The following is an 18,777-nucleotide window of genomic DNA, read 5'->3' on the forward strand; positions in this document are numbered from 1 at the left end:
CAGAAACACTCTCAGAGCGCTTACTACATCGAAGCGCTTATCTGAAGCTGAGCCCCCAAGTTGGGGACTGGTTTCAACCATCATAGTTGAAGCGCTTCTGTGCTGCCAACCATGGATGTCCTAAAACATTGAAAGTATTAGGGCCCTTTCACACGGGCGGACGAACGGACCGTTTATTACAAGTCCGTTTACGGACTTGTAATGTATCCCTATGGGATTGCAGACGTTAGCGGATGATGCATCCGCTAACGTCCGCAAAGTTCCGCTTTTTCAGACGGAAGAAAACCCTATTTTTCTTCCATCTGGCGGAACGGATCGGATGAATACAGGGACACGGTCCGTATTCATCCGATTCCCCATAGGGGAGAGCGGAGGAAAGACAGGGTGGTCTCTGCACAGTGTGCGGGGACCGCCCTGTCCGCCGACAGCTCAGCGGGGATTAACGGAGGAATCCCCGCTGAGCCAAACGGGCTAACGGAGCGGATCAATACGGATCCGCTCCGTGTGAAAGAGCCCTAAATTATTATTAGCTGGCCAGTACTCCCCTTGAGGGACCCTGAAAACAAAGATGGATGTACACAGCTGGCATTTTGGCCAATTCCAGTGAATCTGTCAAAACATGAACCATGGGTTGTCCCACCAACACCAGTCGATTGAGAAATTGAAGGAAACAGGTGAAAAAAAAACGTAATCAGCTGCAGTAATGGTTCAAGTAATTTGACAGCAGTGGGTGCCAGCTACCAGAACACAACAACCAGCAGCGGGACAATCATGCATCCACATTGTTTAGAGCAGATGGAGGAATCAGTGGCGTATCTAGGGTATGGCAGCCATGGCAAGTGCCATGTGCGCCATATGAAGGGGGCGCTGTTGAGTGGCTGGGCAGCAAGGCACTTACCAGGGTCTGAGGATCTCTTCTTCCCTCCTCCCGAGCATAGGCAGGATCTCCTTTTCAGCACCTTTGCTAATGGACAATGGCAGTGCTATCCCTGCTACGTTCAGCCACAGCCCTCCCCTGTTCTCCAAGGCTCTCCCATTTCATCTGGTCGGGTTGGCAGCGCACAAAGAAGAAGGAGGAACATCAGTTTCTCCCTCTCCTCTGTGAAAACTGAGGCCTTCAGTGATAAAGATTTCATCACTTCCAGTATTGGTTCTGCATTTACCTGGCCGTGGAGGGCAGAGCAGGGATCAGGGGTTCAACCCCAGATTTCTCCATAAAGAGGATATGTCACTACCCAAGGTATCACAAGGGATGATAAATATAACTAGTTTTGTTAGCTGTTTTCTTTTTGTTAAGGTTATCTGAAAGAAGGGTTTCAAATGTTTCGACAGGGGCGCAGTTTCAGTGCTTGCCATAGGCGCTATTTTCACTAGATACGCCTCTGGGGGGAATGTATCGATTTCTCTAGCTCAGTGAAAAGTCTTCACATGTATGGGTAGCATAAGCCAATCAAAAGCAAGCCCGGACGAAGTGCTCGTCCCAATCCCTTCCCTTTAGAATAAATGAATGCATAAAGAAATGAGCTACATGGCCTTATGAAGATATAAAGATTAAAGATGAGCTGGTGAAGGTACAGAATGGAGTACAACACCTGAGTGTAGGGCTGGTGTCGCTGCCCTTGAAGGACCCAGAGTTACTGCTACTAGGAGAGGAGATCCCATATGCATCATGAACATTAATTGGACTCAACTGATTCCTACAGAGCACTGCAAACAGATCCTTCTCTCGAGTGGCAGGCGGACTCTGTGCAGGCTTTCCAGATGAACTGTTGTGACCTCGCCCATGGGACACTCGGCTGAAATACACAAATATTTGAAAATGAACACTGGGGCTTCAGATTCCAGCTCACACAATCATTTTAGAGATGGACTTTGGAGACATCTAGGGAGAGGAAAGCATCTTTAGTTTTAGAATATCCACATAATTCAAGACTGATGGCATATTTAAAAAGTAACTTCACTTTTGTTGAGAAAAAAACATTCCCCTCTGGGTGATCTATGTACATTACAAGGATTACCAAACCTTGTTGCAAATTCCTACCATCCATGTGTGTTTGTCTGTGTCCATATACAGAGCGAGTCTAATGGGAGTGGCTTCAAAAATATCAAATCAGCCACTGCACTTGCAAGGCTCGAATGAGGAAAATGTCATGGTCTGCATCCTTTTAGATAGCATTTCCTACTAGGAGTATATCACCAAAATGTTTTATTTTGTTGCAGGGGGTGCCAGATATCTGGCTTGTATCTTAGTGCAGACTTCTGAGAAAATCAGTGAGCCAATCACACAAGCAGGAAATTACGTTTCTGGGGGGCATTCTGTGCACAGAACACCTCCAGGTAGCCATATTGCATTTTACAGAAAATTACAGAGCTTCAGATTGAAAAGGAAATGCAATTTGTAATACCCTTTAAATCCAATATGACTTCAGATTACAATTGTATATGCCATTTTTATTTGCCATTTTCCCCCCTGAGAAAGTGAAGTTACCTTTTAAAACCATAAAAAAAAAAAAAAACACACACACTTACTATATAGGATGCTGAACACCCAATGACATAATAGAAGAGTTGTTTTTAATGGTTGAGAGCTTAGCCCTTCTACCTTCTGCATTGCCCATTATTAGGTTAAGCCACCCCCTTTATAGTGAGAGGCAAATAGTTAAAGCAGAACGCCAGCAAAAAAAATAATAATTAATAGCCCTTTAAAAAAAGGTAATAACAAAAACCAATGTTTTCTGAAATATTTGCCTGCAATGTAGAGCATACCACCCAAGTACTTTTTTCTGCAGCTAGAGGTCTTCAGCCTGATGTCCGCCATCATTCATCCTCACTTTATCTGAGCCCAGGTCATCCTGGACCCCACCCAGCCTATCAATGGACAGTGAAAGGATAAGCACATTGAGGAATTTATTTCTTTGCTTGGCTTTCCCTTAATATCAACATGCTTCTTTTCAGCACCTGACTGGTTCTTCCTCTTATGCCCGTACACGCGTACGGATTTCCCAGGGGACTTTTTACCGGCGGGAAACCCGAGGGGAAAGCAGAGAACCGGCTCAGCAGCTTTTTCCCCTCCTACACATGGCCGGTTATTCTGGCAGGAAAACTGGCATGAGAGATTTGGCTGGGCAACCCGGCCATGTGTATGCTCCACCGCAGTGTTTCCCATAGGAAAACTGCTGGGAAAAAGACCGCCAGGAATCGTGGCAGGAAAAAAAAAAAAAACATATGTTCTAATTTTTCCTGCCGGGAAAACTGCCATGGAGCATACACATGGACAGCTTGCCCGACCAAAAGCTGTCATGGCAGTTTTCCCAACGGGAAAACTGGTCATGTGTACGAGGCATTACACTGCAGCACAGGGACTGCAAGCAGGTAAAATTCAGATACGTACACTGCATGCAGTTAAAAAATGTACTATTGATTACAGAGCTGCATTAATGTGTTACTTTTATATCTGCCTAGAGATAAGCTTTAACGCAGAAGAGGTAGATGGGGCAGGGCTAGGCTTACAGCCAAGAGAATTAGTCACAATGGACATACAGTATGGAGTTTCCCTATGTATAGGGAATACTGAGCAATCAATAGACAAGCTGAACAGATAAGCATACACCCCAAGGAGACTATGGCTGGCCATACAGTATACAATGTTCTTATACAATTTCCCCTTTAGATTGACCAAAACCATATACTATAAATATGAGGTCAAACCTAAAAGGCCATTGCACTACACAGTTGAAGGTAAATCTAAAAGCAAATTAAATAAGAAAATGATAATGTATGATAATGCTTATGTTCAGAGATTATCCTACTTGATTTATCAGGTATTCTTTAAAAGGTCTAGCCCACCAAACTAATGGAACCAGTGAATATGATCACGTATCTGCTTATTATATCTCTCAAATACTTCAGTTGCAAGAATTCCCCTCAGTACTTTCCGCTTCTCCATCCCACAAAGCCATAGTGAAGCCAACTCATTACTAGATACTCCTACCTTTTTGCATCATAGATAATCCTTCCATTATTTGACCTTATGTGGCCATGGCTAAAGTGTCCGAGATACTTAAAATGAGCATGTTAAGTACTGTATATTTTTAGTAAAATTTACTTTTTAAATCCAGGTATGTCATTTATTTAGCACTGGTCTGCACCCAGGTTTATGCCCAGTTAGTCTCAAAATTCAGTAGAGTGTGGTGTGAAAAATTTGGCTCAAGAGAAGCCTACATAATAAATATCACTTTGAATGCAAACACAACGGTCATTTCATAAGAACATGAGTCTTCCCTTTCATGTTTGTATTAGGCATGTATAAAGTACTGATAGCACTGCAGAGGCAAGATAAACATTGCTCTGTGAATATTTTTACAGTTTATTGGACAGTGTCCATGAAATACGGGCACATTAGGAAGGACAAGCAGGAACAGTTGTTAATATTTAGCTATGTGTGTAAATATTTTAGGTGTTTCTCATGAGCTTTAGTTCTCATAGTGAGTAAAGAGGAAATATCCTACATACAGTGGGCCGGATTCAGAAAGAGATACGACGGCGTATCTCCTGATACGCCGTTGTATCTCTGAGTTCGGCCGGTCGTATCTATGCGACTGATTCAGAGAATCAGTTACGCATAGATATCCCTAAGATCCGCCAGGTGTAAGTGTCTTACACCGTCGGATCTTAGGCTGCAATTTCAGGCTGGCCGCTAGGTGGCGCTTCCGTATTTTTACGCAAGGATTATGCAAATGAGCATTTACGCCGATTCAGAAACGAACAAACGCCCGGTGATTTTTTTTACGTCGTTTGCGTTCGGCTTTTTCCGGCGTATAGTTACCCCTGCTATATGAGGGGCAGCTAATGTTAAGTATGGCCGTCGTTCCCGCGCAGAGTTTTGAAATTTTACGTTGTTTGCGAATACGTCTGGACGTAATTTATGTTCACGTCGAAAGCAATGACGTCCTTGCGACGTCATTTAGAGCAATGCACACTGGGATATTTTACGGACGGCGCATGCGCCGTTCAAATAAAACGTGAAAAACGCGGGGTCAATACAAATTTGAATAAAACACGCCCCCTACATCCCCATTTGAATTACGTGGCCTTACGCCGCAACAGATACGGCACCTTGCCGTAACTAAGGGCGCAAGTTCTTTCTGAATAAAGAACTCGCGCCCAAAGTTAGAGCGGCGTAACGTATCTCAGGTACGTTACGCCGGGCGGACAGATACGCCAATGTATCTGAATCCAGCCCAGTAACTCCAACGATGGCAGTCTTAGTTAAAAAGAACCTGAACTTACTTTAACCCTTCAGGTAAAGACCTGCTGTGGCCAAGGAGAAGCCAAGCATCAGTGTTTCAACACATGAGCCATTGTAAAAGGGGAGTATGGAGCCTGGTCTTTTACAGGGATTTGTTTAAGTACAAGTCCTGTAAATTTCAGAATACTGTAATGAGTGACTAGAGGAATATAAATAAGTTAGGTGAGAAAAAGGAAATTATTTTTTCCCCCTCATGTTTAAATCCCTATAAAAGTTGACCATACAAGCCATTATCTGACTGTACAATTTCCTTTAGAAAAAATAAATAAAAATAAATTGTGCAGTGTGAAGGTCAACCTATGAACCCGTACTCTCTTCAAACCTGGTAAATTTGCAACAGAAAGAATGTTGAATGCATGTACCTGAGCTCTATAGTGTAGATCAGGGATCTCCAAACTTTCGTAACAAAATGCCAGTGTGGTGGGGGTAGATTGTGTCCAGTGGGGGAAGAAAATGTCCCTGCATCAGTAGGAGTAAAGTCTAAGCCTTGGTCATCAGTGGGAGAATTTTTTTTTATTAAAAAACGCACATAGTGCCTGTGGTCAGTAGGAGAAAGATTGCCCCATCTTTGGCATCAGTGGGAGAAATAGCGCCCCATCATTGGTATGAAGTGGTAGGACTTGTGCTTCACTGTTGGTATCAGTGGGAGGAAGAGTGCCTAGTATCAGTGGGCAGAATAGTGTCTAGTATCAGAGGGAGCCACCCCCCCCAGAGCCATATAAAGGCTGACAAAAGGCCACATCCGGCTCCCGGGCCGCAGTTCAGAGATGTAGATCATGACCAGCTTGAAGACTGAACAATTCACTTTACTGCTGTGCTTCAGTGGGGCTTCCCATCTTAGTTTTGGGCCACTAGTGAAGCATGGACATGGAGGAGGAAGCAGCCAGACACTTCTGGCATTAGTCTGATCTCGGACAAAAAACTGTGGTCAACTGCAAAAATTACAAAACACAGCCAATTGCTACATTCCCTGAGAGAGATCAGCCAGTGTTGTACAGCTCTACCATAACCATGAGAGGATGGTCACCTAATACAACTGCAGATGGTGGGAAGAAAATTATTTCTATCGCTGAACCCCAGGAAGATATACGAACACCATTTTCACTATATATATATATAACCAGCTTATGTACCACCAGACACGGCACCAATATCAGCCTTCCTTAAACCTCTGCTGTGTAATACTAGTGGTGGTAGAGGCATGACTTTGATTGGGTCAGGTCAGGGCTCTATTGCTTTGTAAAGCACTTGTCAGTCTGAATCTATGAACGTGCTTTCAGGTGCAGAAGGCCCAGTGATGACCTGCTGCTCCCTCATTGTCCAATCACAGGCCAGGGGAAGATCCTCAACCAAGCCAATTGATGAACTGTGTAGTCTCCAGAGGGGTCTGGGGCCTGGCTGTGGTTAAGCATTCCTGGCAGGGATGATTAAAATCATAAGGCTCAGTCAGAATTAGAAATACACACACACACACACACACACACACACACACACACACACGCGAGTTCACCCCTCACATTTTTGTAAATATTTTATAATATATCTTTTCATGTGACAACACTAAAGAAATGACACTTTGCTACAATGTAAAGTAGTGAGTGTACAGCTTGTACAACAGTGTAAATTTTCTGTCCCCTCAAAATAACTCACACAGTCATTAATGTTTAAACCGCTGGCAACAAAAGTGAGTACACCCATAAGTAAATATGTCCAAATTGGGCCCAACTAGCCATTTTCCCTCCCCGGTGTCATGTGACTCGTTAGTGTTACAAGGTCTCAGGTGTTAATGGCAAAGAACTCTGAGGATCTAAAAAAATTGTTGCTCTACATAAAGATGGCCTAGGCTATAAGAAGATTGCGAAGACCCTGAAACTGAGCTGCAGCACGGTGGCCAAGACCATAGAGTGGTTTAACAGGACAGGCCTTGCCATGGTCGATGAAAGGAGTGGAGTACACATGCTCAGCGTCATATCCAGAGGTTGTCTTTGGGAAATAGACATATGAGTGCTGCCAGCATTGCTGCAGAGGTTTGAAGGGATGGGAGGTCAGCCTGTCAGTGCTCAGACCATATGCCGCACACTGCATCAAATTTGTCTGCATGGCTGTCCCAGAAGGAAGCCTATTCTAAAGATAATGCACAAGAAAGCCCACAAAAAGTTTGCTGAAGACAAGCAGACTAAGGACAAAGAATACTGGAACCATGTCCTGTGGTCTGATAAGACCAAGATAAACTTATTTGGTTCAGATGGTGTCAAGTGTGTGTGACGGCAATCAGGTGAGGAGTACAAAGACAAGGGTGTCTTGCCTACAGTCAAGCAGTGGTGGTGGGAGTGTCATGGTCTGGGGCTGCATGAGTGCTACCGGCACTGGGGAGTTACAGTTCATTGAGGAAACCATGAATGCCAACATGTACTGTGACATACTGAAGCAGAGCATGATCCCTCCCTTCAGAGACTCGACAGCAGGGCAGTATTCCAACATGATAACGACCCCAAACACACCTCCAAGACGATCACTGCCTTTCTAAAGAAGCTGAGGGTAAAGGTGATGGACTGGCCCAAGAAGGTCTCCAGACCTAAGCATCTGTGAGGCATCCTCAAACGGAAGGTGGAGTAGCGAAAGGCTTCTAACATCCACTCCTCCATGACGACATTACAGATCTAGTGGAAGAGGACTCCAGTGGCAACCTGTGAAGCTCTGGTGAACTCCATGCCCAAGAGGGTTAAGGCAGTGTGGAAAATGAATGGCGGCCACACAAAATATTGACACTTTGGGCCCAATTTGGACATTTTCACTTAGGGGTGTACTCACTTTTTTTGCCAGCAGTTTAGACATTTTGAGGAGACAGCAAATTTACACTGTCATACAAGCTGTGCACTCCCTACCTTACATTGTAGCAACGTGTCATTTCTTCAGTGTTGTCCCATGAAGAGATATAATAAAAAAAACATTTACAAAAATGTGAGGGATGTACTTACTTTTGTGAGAGATAATGGAGATTATATATACATATACATGTGTGTGTGCGCGCGCGTGTGCACTGGGCCATTTGCCTTGAGTTCAACTTAAGTTTTTTATTATCTAACAAAGTACAGTTTAATACAAGAGACCTTAAGGAAATATAGATATTGGGATATTAGTAGCTTATTGTACATAGACAAAATATACATTTACTGACACTTTACAATTCTCGAGATAATATTCAAACATAAAACATATATTTTAATACTTCTCAGCGTTCCAATTATTTTTAGGACCTGCTAGGATTGCGAAGGCCATAGCTTATTAATTATGGTGGACAGGCTATGTTATAGTATTTGAAGTTTGCCAAATTGTGTTCTTGATACACTGGGAAGTATGTATATATGGTAAACATCTACAGCGAGTTCTGAAACAACCACAAAAGGAAAATAAAATGTCCAATTAAATTGGTTAAGATGAATGCCAAAATTAAAATGATCACATGCAAAATTAATTTTCCAACTACAAACTGTATCCATGCCATCTGGCCATAATAAATGAACATGGAGTATGTATTAATTGAAGTGTCCTAATAGATATCTATAAGGCTAAATTAAAGTATTGTATCACAGCAGAACTGCTAGTCATCAAATAAAGCAATTAGTAGATAGTGAGTGACATTATACAGTCTTCTTTTACATTTTATAGAATACTAGAGTTGAGCGGACACCTGGATGTTCGGGTTCGGGTCCGAACCCGAACTTTAAAAAAAAAGTTCAGGCTCGGGAACCCGAACTCCGAACCCCATTGTAGTCAATGGGACACAGACTTTTAGAAAGAAAAATGCGCGGAGGTCCCCGCAAATTCAATAACCAGACTCTTTACGGTGTGTGTTTTTTTTTTACAAGAATTTCCTTTGTGAAATGGTAGGGGTACAGTGTACCCCATTACCATTTCACACAGGGGGGGGTCAGGATCTGGGGGTCCCCTTTGTTAAAGGGGTCTTCCAGATTCTGATAAGCCTCCCGCCCGCATACCCCCCACAACCACCGGGCAAGGGTTGTGGGGATGAGACCCTTGTCCCCATCAACATGGGGACAAGGTGCTTTGGGGGGCACCTAAAGGGTCTGGTTATTGAATTTGTGGGGACCTCCGCGCTTTTTTTTTCCCCAAACTCTGAACCCGGACCCAAATTTTTTCCAATTATTCGGGTCCGGGTTCGGGAAAAACCCAAAGTTCGTACCGAACCCGAACTTTACAGTTCGGGTTCGCTCAACTCTATAGAATACACAATTACATTTCTGATTTAAAGTGATGCTTTAAAAAATGGATGTAAATCAGATTCATGAAATGTAAGCTGGGCACATATATCTGTAGTGTTTTCTTATCCCTCTTCAAAGCCCTGAGTCCCATGGCTTTCTAATGCTCGGTTCTTCTGTTATCAGCATGATAACTTGTAACGAGTTCTCCGGAGATGAAACAGCAGAAATACTCAGGACTTAGGAGGATGATAAGTAAACACTACAGATATACGTGCCTAGGTCAAATTTCATGAATCAGGTTTATATCCACTTTAACGAAAAAAGCTAAAAGTTAGAAGTTAGAGTGCACACGTTTTAGTTAATCTCCCTCACTGTGTAGAAATCTGCCTCTTTGGTTCTCCCCCGGCCATAGCAGGTATTCTACATTCTGAGTGTGTAAAAATACCTGCTCCTCCAAAACACACCATGGTTCCTCCCACCGTCTCTTTCCCTCACTATAGGATGACAGGAGGAACCACCATGTGTGGCGTGTAACAGGTACAACTCACCTGAAGGTGAAATATCTGCTGTGACCAATGAGAAATAAACAGGGCTTTTTTTCAGCGAGAACGTGGGGGAACACAGTTCCGGCACCTTCAGCAATAAATGTAATGGCAAGGCTTGCTGGGGTGTGCTGGAGAGTCTATTGATGCTTGCTGCTGGAGGTTTATTTTTGTGTGGAGGTCTATTGTTGCTAGAGGAGGGAGGTCTTATGTTTCTGGGGGGGGGGGTCAATTTTTGCTGGGAGGGATCTACTGGTGAAGGAGAGTTCTATTGTTGCTGGCTCCTGGCGGGCCTATTGATGCAGTCTGCTGGGAAATCTGTTTTTGCTGCTGGGGGTCTATTGTTGCTTGGGTGGTATTTTTTTTGCAGCGGGTCGTCTATTGTTGTGTGGGGGGATCTATTTTTGCTGGGATGAGGTTTATCATTGCTGTGGGTGTCTACTGTTGTTGGGGTGGGTCTGTTGTTGCTCACTGCAGGGGATCTATTTTACTGTCTGTCTTGTTACCATTACCAAATTCAGTGCAAATGACTTGGCAGCAAAATTGATACTTGGTTGTGTATTCTCTAAAAGGGGCGGTACTGGGAGGTTGGTAGGAGGTGGAACCAAGGAACGGTGCTCAGGGGTGGGTAGGGAGCAGAAACAAAGGGTAAAGGTCAGAGTTCCTGCACCTATTCTCTGAGAAAAAAAGCCCTGGAAATAAAGCAGCAGCATTTCAACACAATGGCTGGTGTAAAGGCAAGTATAGAGAGTGTGTTCTTTTACAAGATGTTCTTTAACCCCTTAACGTTGCCTCCTGGCAGCTCTTTAAGATGGCTTTTATGTCCCATCATGCGACTACTGTGATGGTCTCTAACAGCAGTAATATGATTGGGAGCCAACTTTTGTGTCCCCCCCCCCCCTGTTTAGTATTATAGCTGCACCAATGGCCTAACTATAGCCATAGTGTATACCACACAGTGGGAAGGAAAACCCACTAGGGAGGTTGCCTGATGACTCCATTCCAGAAGGGCTGGCTTCAGCTGAAAAGGATCAGCCGAGAAAATTAAGTTCAGTTCTTCCGAGCATGCGTTGAATTGTTTCTGAGCATGCATCGGCATTTTGCTCGTCGGAATTGCTACAGGCAAATTTTTTTTGTCTGAAAATTTGAGAACCAGCTCTCAATCTTTTGTTGGCGGAAATTCCGACAGCAAAAGTCCGATGGAGCATACACACGGTCAGAATTTTCGTTCAAAAGCTCACATCGGACTTTTGCTGTCGGAATTTCTGATCGTGTACGGGGCATAAGATTTCATACTCCAATATCAGTTTTGAAATGTGTGCTAGCTGTAGAAATGAGGGTAAAGGTGAATTCCCATGCTGCTGCTCTTCTCTGGTAAAATCTATCCACAGCTCTAGTACCTAGCAGTGTGCCAACTGTGCTAACAGTTCTCCTGCTGTGTCCTTGAGTTAGTCATATCTGAAGCTAGAATTACACAATCGTCCAAACTGACGTTGTCACTAGGAGGCCCCAATTAAACATTTGCTATGGGGCCCCTTGTAATGTGGTTACGTCCCAGACCTGCACTCAGAGCACATATCAAGCTGCCAAAATAAAAAATAAAATAAAAAAGTTGAGTGAAGAGGATCACATATGTTTGAATGGGTACCAGAACAGCACAAGGTCCACACACAATGATGTACATGGATATGATGGAGGTACACATGCAGTCACCTCTCAGCTGTGTTCCTTGAGCCCCGTTTCTGAGTTTCTGTGCGGTAGGGCGGTCTTCCAAAACAGGAGAGAGGAAAAGGCCATTTCAGAGAACATTTCATACATACAAAAGTAATTCACTCTGCAGCTTTGGAAATCTCATAACAACGGTCCCCAACCCTAAGCAAAATGAGACCAAGTCTCTTTTGGCAATGCAAAAAGAAATAAACCTGCCAAACACTGCCAATACACCTTAAGTCCAGTGTACTCTTAGGCCCGGATTCACGTAGGAGATACGCCGTCGTATCTCTGAGTCTGAGGCGTCGTATCTTGGCGCCTGATTCAAAGAATCAGATACGCCAGAATTTGTATAAGATACGACCAGCGTAAGTCTCCTACGCCGTCGTATCTTAACTGCATATTTACGCTGGCCGCTGACGGCGTGTACGCTGATTTACGCCTAGAAATATGTAAATCAGCTAGATACGCCAATTCACGAACGTACGCCTGGCCGTCGCATTACAGATACGCCGTTTACGTTAGACTTTTTCCGGCGTAAAGTTACCCCTGCTATATGAGGCGTAGATGAGGTGTACCAATGTTAAGTATGGACGTCGGGCCAGCGTCAAATTTTCCGTCGTTTGCGCAAGTCGTTCGCGAATAGGGCTGTGCGTAATTTACGTTCAAGTCGAAAGTATTGGCTTCTTGCGGCTTAATTTGGAGCATGCGCACTGGGATACTTTCACGGATGGCGCATTCGCCGTTCGTAAAAAGTGTCATTTACGTGGGGTCACAATAAATTTACATAACACACGCCCACATCTTCCACATTTGAATTAGGCGGGCTTACGCCGGCCTATTTACGCTACGCCGCCGCAACTTTGGTTTGTGAATACTGCACTTGCCTGTCAAAGTTGCGGAGGCGTAACGTAAATAGGATACGTTACGCCCGCACAAAGATGCGCTTTTCTTCGTGAATCCGGGCCCTAATTTCTAAACCGACATGGTAATACAAAATACCTGCAGGACTCCAATTTCTGCTCTTATGATAATCTTCAGTATTTGGCTGCCTCAGTTGCCAAATTTATTTATTTGCCCATATTCTTAATTTATAAAAAAGACCATAAAACACGAACCTCTGAAAGTGAAACACAAGTGTTCCCAGATTCAGAGCATGGACCTACCTCCATGCATTATGTCCCACTTTCCTCAAATTTAGGAACATTAAAAAAAAAAAAAGGGATGGATACGAGGCCCATCCAAAAGACTAACACACTATGTAGATCTCAGGCTGTTGCAAGGTTTGCTGGATAGCGTTGGTTGTTTATTGACCGATTTAAAAATCAAATTTCAATGGCAATAAAGAGCAACAAACGCATGTATTATGCTCTATGTATTGTGACTAAGGTTTGCATAAAGTCAAATTGGAGAACTTTGACCCCTTACATTTATTACAGGGTTGCCAATTTCTTAGCCTGTCTTTTTCAACTGAATGGGACTTGTTAACCCTTTGGAATTTCAAGCCCAGCTATTGAAGATCACCATCATTAAAAAGGTAAAAAATATGAAATTATTTAGAATCAACAAAATATTTACTAGACACACTGAAATATTTTGTTTAAAAATGTTGTTTTCGTACAGAAAATAAAATGTATTTAGTTACTCTCGAAATTCGTTTTTATTTATTTTGTTAAAAAATGCATTCGTCCGAAAATCCGGATTAATTAAAGGTCAAATCTGTCATTAAAGGCTTATGGTGTCTGTCGAATGTTCTAAAGCCCTGTACACACGATCTGTCCATCTGATGAGAATGGTCTGATGGACTGTTTTCATCGGTTAACCGATGAAGCTGACTGATGGTCAGTCGTGCCTACACACCATCGGTTAAAAAAACGATCGTGTTAGAACGCTGTGACGTAAAACACAACGACGTGCTGAAAAAAACGAAGTTCAATGCTTCCAAGCATGCGTCGACTTGATTCTGAGCATGCGTGGATTTTTAACCGATGGTTGTGCCTACTAACTATCGGTTAGGAATCCATCGGTTAAATTTAAAACAAGTTTGTTTTTTTGTAACCAATGGATAAATAACCGATGGCGCCCACACACGATCGGTTTGGATCGATGAAAACGGTCCATCAGACCGTTCTCATTGGTTAAACCGATCGCGTGTACGCGGCCTCAGATTCGACGAAGCAGCTAAACTGTACGACGCCGCAATCCTACATTTCCGGTCGAATGTTCCGCCTACAAGCTATAGAACAATTCTAATGTTGTATAACACTAGTAATAATTATATTTATAAATTATTATTACTAGTCAACCAACATTCAAATTCTTCTATAGCCTGTGGGCCGAGCATTTGACCGGAAATGTATGATTGCAGTTTAGCTGCTTGTCGAATCTTCTTAGAACTTTCGACAGATACCATAAGCCTTCAATGACAGATTCGACGTCTGTATGTTTTTCGCTGCTTCGTCGAATCTTCGTCTTTCATGTCGAATGGACTACCCCAACACTGTCTCTATAATGTAGAATCTTTCCTCTCTATGTAGAATAATCTTGGACTAATAAAGTTTAGGTTATGCACATTCGACCGCAGGTTCGATAGACGCAGATCGCCATTTTCAGCGTCATGTCAAATCTATCTATATCGAACTGTTGTAGCAACGAAAACAAAGCATTTTTTTCAAGTCAGATCTTTCAGATTTTGGATTCTGCACGTTCGTTTTCACTTGTTAAACTGATAACAAAAATGCCCGAAATAAGGACGAAAATGCATTCGGACAAAAAAGAATGCACATGTCTAATATTTACTGGGCTTTTAAGGTGGAATGAAGAGGCTCTGTGAGCCCACTCCCACCCACTTGTCAAACTCTGACATGCCATTGTGTCTGTGCCAGGGCTGCATGTGCATCCACTTCTATGGGCTGCCTGCAACTCCAAGGTGGATGTACATGCATCTACCAGCAGCTCTCCATGGAGGATAGATTATCTGTCTAAATGAGCCCTTAGATGTATCATATCTGTGTTCTGAACTGTTTGGAATTCCACTCAATCTTTAAATGGAGTGCAGATTGACCTTTTAAGTCAATCAAAATAAAATATGTATTTATTTTATAAAATTGCAAGGTTTAGTAAACCATAGCAGCCAATTAGAATTCATTTTTATTGTTCTGACAGTTGTAAATTGGAGTGTACGTTTTTTGGCTACTGTGTAACTGCAGGTGACTTTTTTATATTACGTTCTGTAAAACTGCACACATAAGAATGAATTCTTACTTGCGTGAAAACGAGTTTTTCTTTCCTCCAGATGCATTGCTCATATGGACCTCTGGTGCGGATATACTGCCAGTACTACTTGACGAGCTGAAATCTGCTTCACTTCCTACATCCAAAAATACAGAGATAAACATTTTAACTGCCAAAAACCCGTGCAAATAAAAAAAGCATAAAATTATTAGTTTCACCCAGAAAGAAACCTGGTATGAATACATTTTCTAAATGTCACATTTAGTATACAAAATAAGGAATTATTGTTGAAATGTATTTGCTGGAAAATGACTGGCGAAAGTAAAATTTGGAATAATAAATTAAATAGTTTATTTAATATTTTGTCTGCAAATAACCACATATGTGCGTATTTTGCCATCTTGCAGCCATTGCCACTGTGCTCCGCAGTAGAAAGACATTTCAACGAGAGAAAACAGGAGAAAGATCTATTCAGATCGTCGAATCAACAGCTGTCAGTGTTCCCAGAATCTGCTGCCAAATATAAACTATACAGCTTATAAACAACGTCAGCGCATAAATTGCAAACCCAAAATCTGTTTAACACTAAAGTCCCGTACACACGATCGGAATTGCCGATGGAAAAAGTTCGACTTTTTTCATCGGAAATTCTGACCGTGTGTATGCCCCATCGGATTAATTCCATCGGAGATTCCGATGAATTCCATTGGAGTTTACATAAAGAACATGTTCTATTTTACGCCGATGGAATTCCGTCGGAATTCTGATGTGAATTTGGTCGGACAAAGGTCCGATTGTTTGCACAGGGCATAAGACTTTGTCCAACAAGGGCACCAGATAGCCCAGCCCAAACCCAAACTCCCCGCCCGGACAACGGTACAAAGCCACATAGGGGCCCCTATGCAAAACCAACTTTTGTCCCCATCAACCCCCGGGTGCAATTGCTGGCCAAAACATTTATTCCCAGTGCGTGAATTTAGCGGCCAATTTTAAACTCAATGGGGTAGATTCAGGTACAGCTGCGCGCTCCTTACGGAGGCGCAGTGTACCCTTTTTCCCCTGCGCCTACGCAAATTATTTGCGCTACGCTTCATTCATGAAGCAGTAGCCACGTAATTTGCGTGGGCGCTCTTTAAAAATGCCCTGCGTAAGGGCGCCTAATGTAAATGATCCCGTAGGGGCGGGAATCATTTAAATTAGGCGCGTTCCCGCGCCGAGCGTAGATCGCATGCTCCGTCGGGAAACTTTCCTGACGCAAGGACGTCATTTGCTTCAAAGTGAATGTGAATGGCGTCCAGCGTCATTCACGATTCACTTACGCAAACTACGTAAATTTCAAACCTCGTGACGCGGGAACGACGGGTATCCTTAGCATTGGCTGCCCCTGCTTTTAGCATGTGCAGCCTTACGCGAAACCCGACGTACGCAAACGACGTAAACTGCGCACGCAGGGCTCGCGTAACGTTGTGAATCGGCGTTAGTATGCAATTTGCATACTATACGCTGACCACAACGGGAACGCCACCTAGCGGCCAACGTAAGAATGCAGCCTAAGATATGAGGGCATAAGAGCCTTATGCCACACATATCTTAGGCTGCAGTCGGCGCAACGAGCTCTCTGAATCAGGAGAACTCGTTACGCCGGGGCAAGTAAGCAATTGCGCTGCGTAACTATGGTTACGCAGGCGCAATTGCTTCTTGAATCTGGGCCAATGTGGCTTAGATCAAAACTGGGACCCCCTCCTATTGTCACTTAATGATCAATTCCTGGTATGGTATAGCTTTACACTGATTAGCACAGGCACCATTCCGAGGATGTTTTGCCTGATTGGACGTCACCATCCCACCTCTCCACCTCATCCACTCCAGTAACACTTTGCATTTATTGAGAAAATGCAAAGCACTTATTGATTAGAGCCTGTGCTAATAAAAAAAAACAAAAAAAAAAAAAAGGAGGAATTTTAACTTGCACATGGACACATGCAAAGTAGTCATGCACTATGGGATTATAGGCTTGTACCATCAGATAATTGAACACTGGTAAAGCTTTTGGGAGGGTGCATCTCTATAAAGGCTAGTACACACACACACACACACACACACACACACAAACTGAATGTTGGGCAGCATTGATTGGTTCAATAGAAACCGTCCGACACCGAAAGGTCACGATCGTAAAAAGTCTGGCGACCGGCTCCTGATCAGGAGCATTTTGGCAGGAGGGGGGCTGTCAGAACACAATAACTTAGCAGGGGAGATCACTGTACCAATATTGGATTGTTAGTACAGTGGCTCTGTCAGGTTTTTTTGGTTTAACCCACTGGGCTGACCAAAAGAAACTAGTAGCGTGTACAAGGCTCAACTCTACCCCACACAAGGCCTACATTTTATAGCAAGTAACGCAGATTAACCAAAGATAGAAGGAAGGGTGGCCCGTGCCCTGATTCCAGAAGTCTAAATTCTTCTTCTCCTAATCATACAGTATAGACACAGGCAAAGTATTCTTAGACCCTGGAACGAGTCAAAAGCAATGAATGAGAAGGATGGGCAACAACTAGGTAAACAGAACTGTACCAGCTTCATAGAGTTACTGTAAGAGCCTTGCAGTTGAACGTTACATCTGCAGAAGATTGGATATCCACCTGTTATTAATTGAAGGACTACCCCCACTTAATTGAAGGACTCATGGAGTGGGGTAGGGTTATATGGGAGGTGTCCAGTGGGCACAAAAGTTTGCCAGTGTCCAATCATCTGATTATACAAGCCTATAACCCAGGATCTATGAATACTTTGGCGGTGTCCTGTACTTTTGAATTTAAATATTTATTTTCTTGGGGGGTGGGGGCAGGGCCGATCCGCCCTATAGGCTCACTATGCAAGCTGCTTAGGGCCCCGCAAAGCTGCGGAGGGCCCCCCAAATTACTAGAGGCCCCGCCTGGTGAGAAGTCCTTTTCGGCCCCTCACCCCACTTCTCAACTCGCTGGCTGCATGGGAGAAGAGCTAAGTCGTCAACACCCCCTGCTTCTCACTGTAATGCAAGGTGGCATTTTCGACAGCTGAACACCCGCCCTCTCCCGCTTCTCAACTTTAATGTGACATGCCATTTTCGGGGCAGCCCCACCACTTCTCAACTTTAATAGGATCAGCACTGGGTGGGGGGCAACATAGATTCCGGTTATAATAGGTTTTTATAGTCAGCCATATTGCCTCAAACTTCTATTTTGATAATGCTTCCTGTAATTTTATATATGCAAAGGTTATATTTGTTTGCATCGAATTACACTCATTGAACAATAACTACTTTGAAAGCTTAAGAGATCATGACATCACCTCCTCGCCATCACATCTGAAGTATCTGGCCTTTTGTTTAGAAAGTTTTGAGACCCTTGTTCTATAGAAGGCTGAACAGGCAGGAAGACTTGTTTTATTTCAGAAGAGGCGTAGCATGTTTTTTCAGTCGTCACCAACAGCAGAAAACAGAAGACGTACATCGGTCGGTCCCCCCCCCCCCCCTCGTTTAATTGTCCCCTTCAGGGTTTGTGACATAGAAGTACATTGGAGGCGGAATCCGCCTGTTTGCAGAGATGTGCCGCATATCAATTCTCTCCCTGTCGGCAGAGCGCAGATCCTAGCCGGGTGTTGTCATGGAGACAGACGTTAGTGCATCCTTTTTGCTCGCAGGTCAAGTAAGCAAATGAAGTCAGCTCCATGACAACAGAGAGCAAAAAGGAAAGCTCGAGCCTATCAGAGAACAGGCAGT

At 43.5% G+C, this 18,777-nt stretch overlaps 1 protein-coding gene across 7 annotated transcripts in view; it reads right to left on the reverse strand.

The window, feature by feature from the left end:
* Window positions 1-18,777, reverse strand: part of SYBU (syntabulin) — an 84,801-nt gene that overhangs the window by 11,910 nt on the left and 54,114 nt on the right. For 3 of the 7 annotated variants that reach the window (XM_040354862.1, XM_040354860.1, XM_040354861.1), the window contains 3 exons: window positions 15,048-15,153; window positions 11,787-11,840; window positions 1,593-1,796 (listed from right to left, as the gene is read on the reverse strand). In XM_040354862.1, the coding sequence (XP_040210796.1) occupies window positions 1,593-1,796; window positions 11,787-11,840; window positions 15,048-15,153 (364 nt within the window). The remainder of the gene's footprint in view (window positions 1-1,592; window positions 1,797-11,786; window positions 11,841-15,047; window positions 15,154-18,777) is intronic. The other 4 variants (XM_040354864.1, XM_040354863.1, XM_040354865.1 and 1 more) reach the window with 3 other exon arrangements.

The sequence above is a fragment of the Rana temporaria genome, chromosome 5 (assembly GCF_905171775.1).
Source record: "Rana temporaria chromosome 5, aRanTem1.1, whole genome shotgun sequence".
Taxonomy (NCBI): Eukaryota; Metazoa; Chordata; class Amphibia; order Anura; family Ranidae; genus Rana; species Rana temporaria.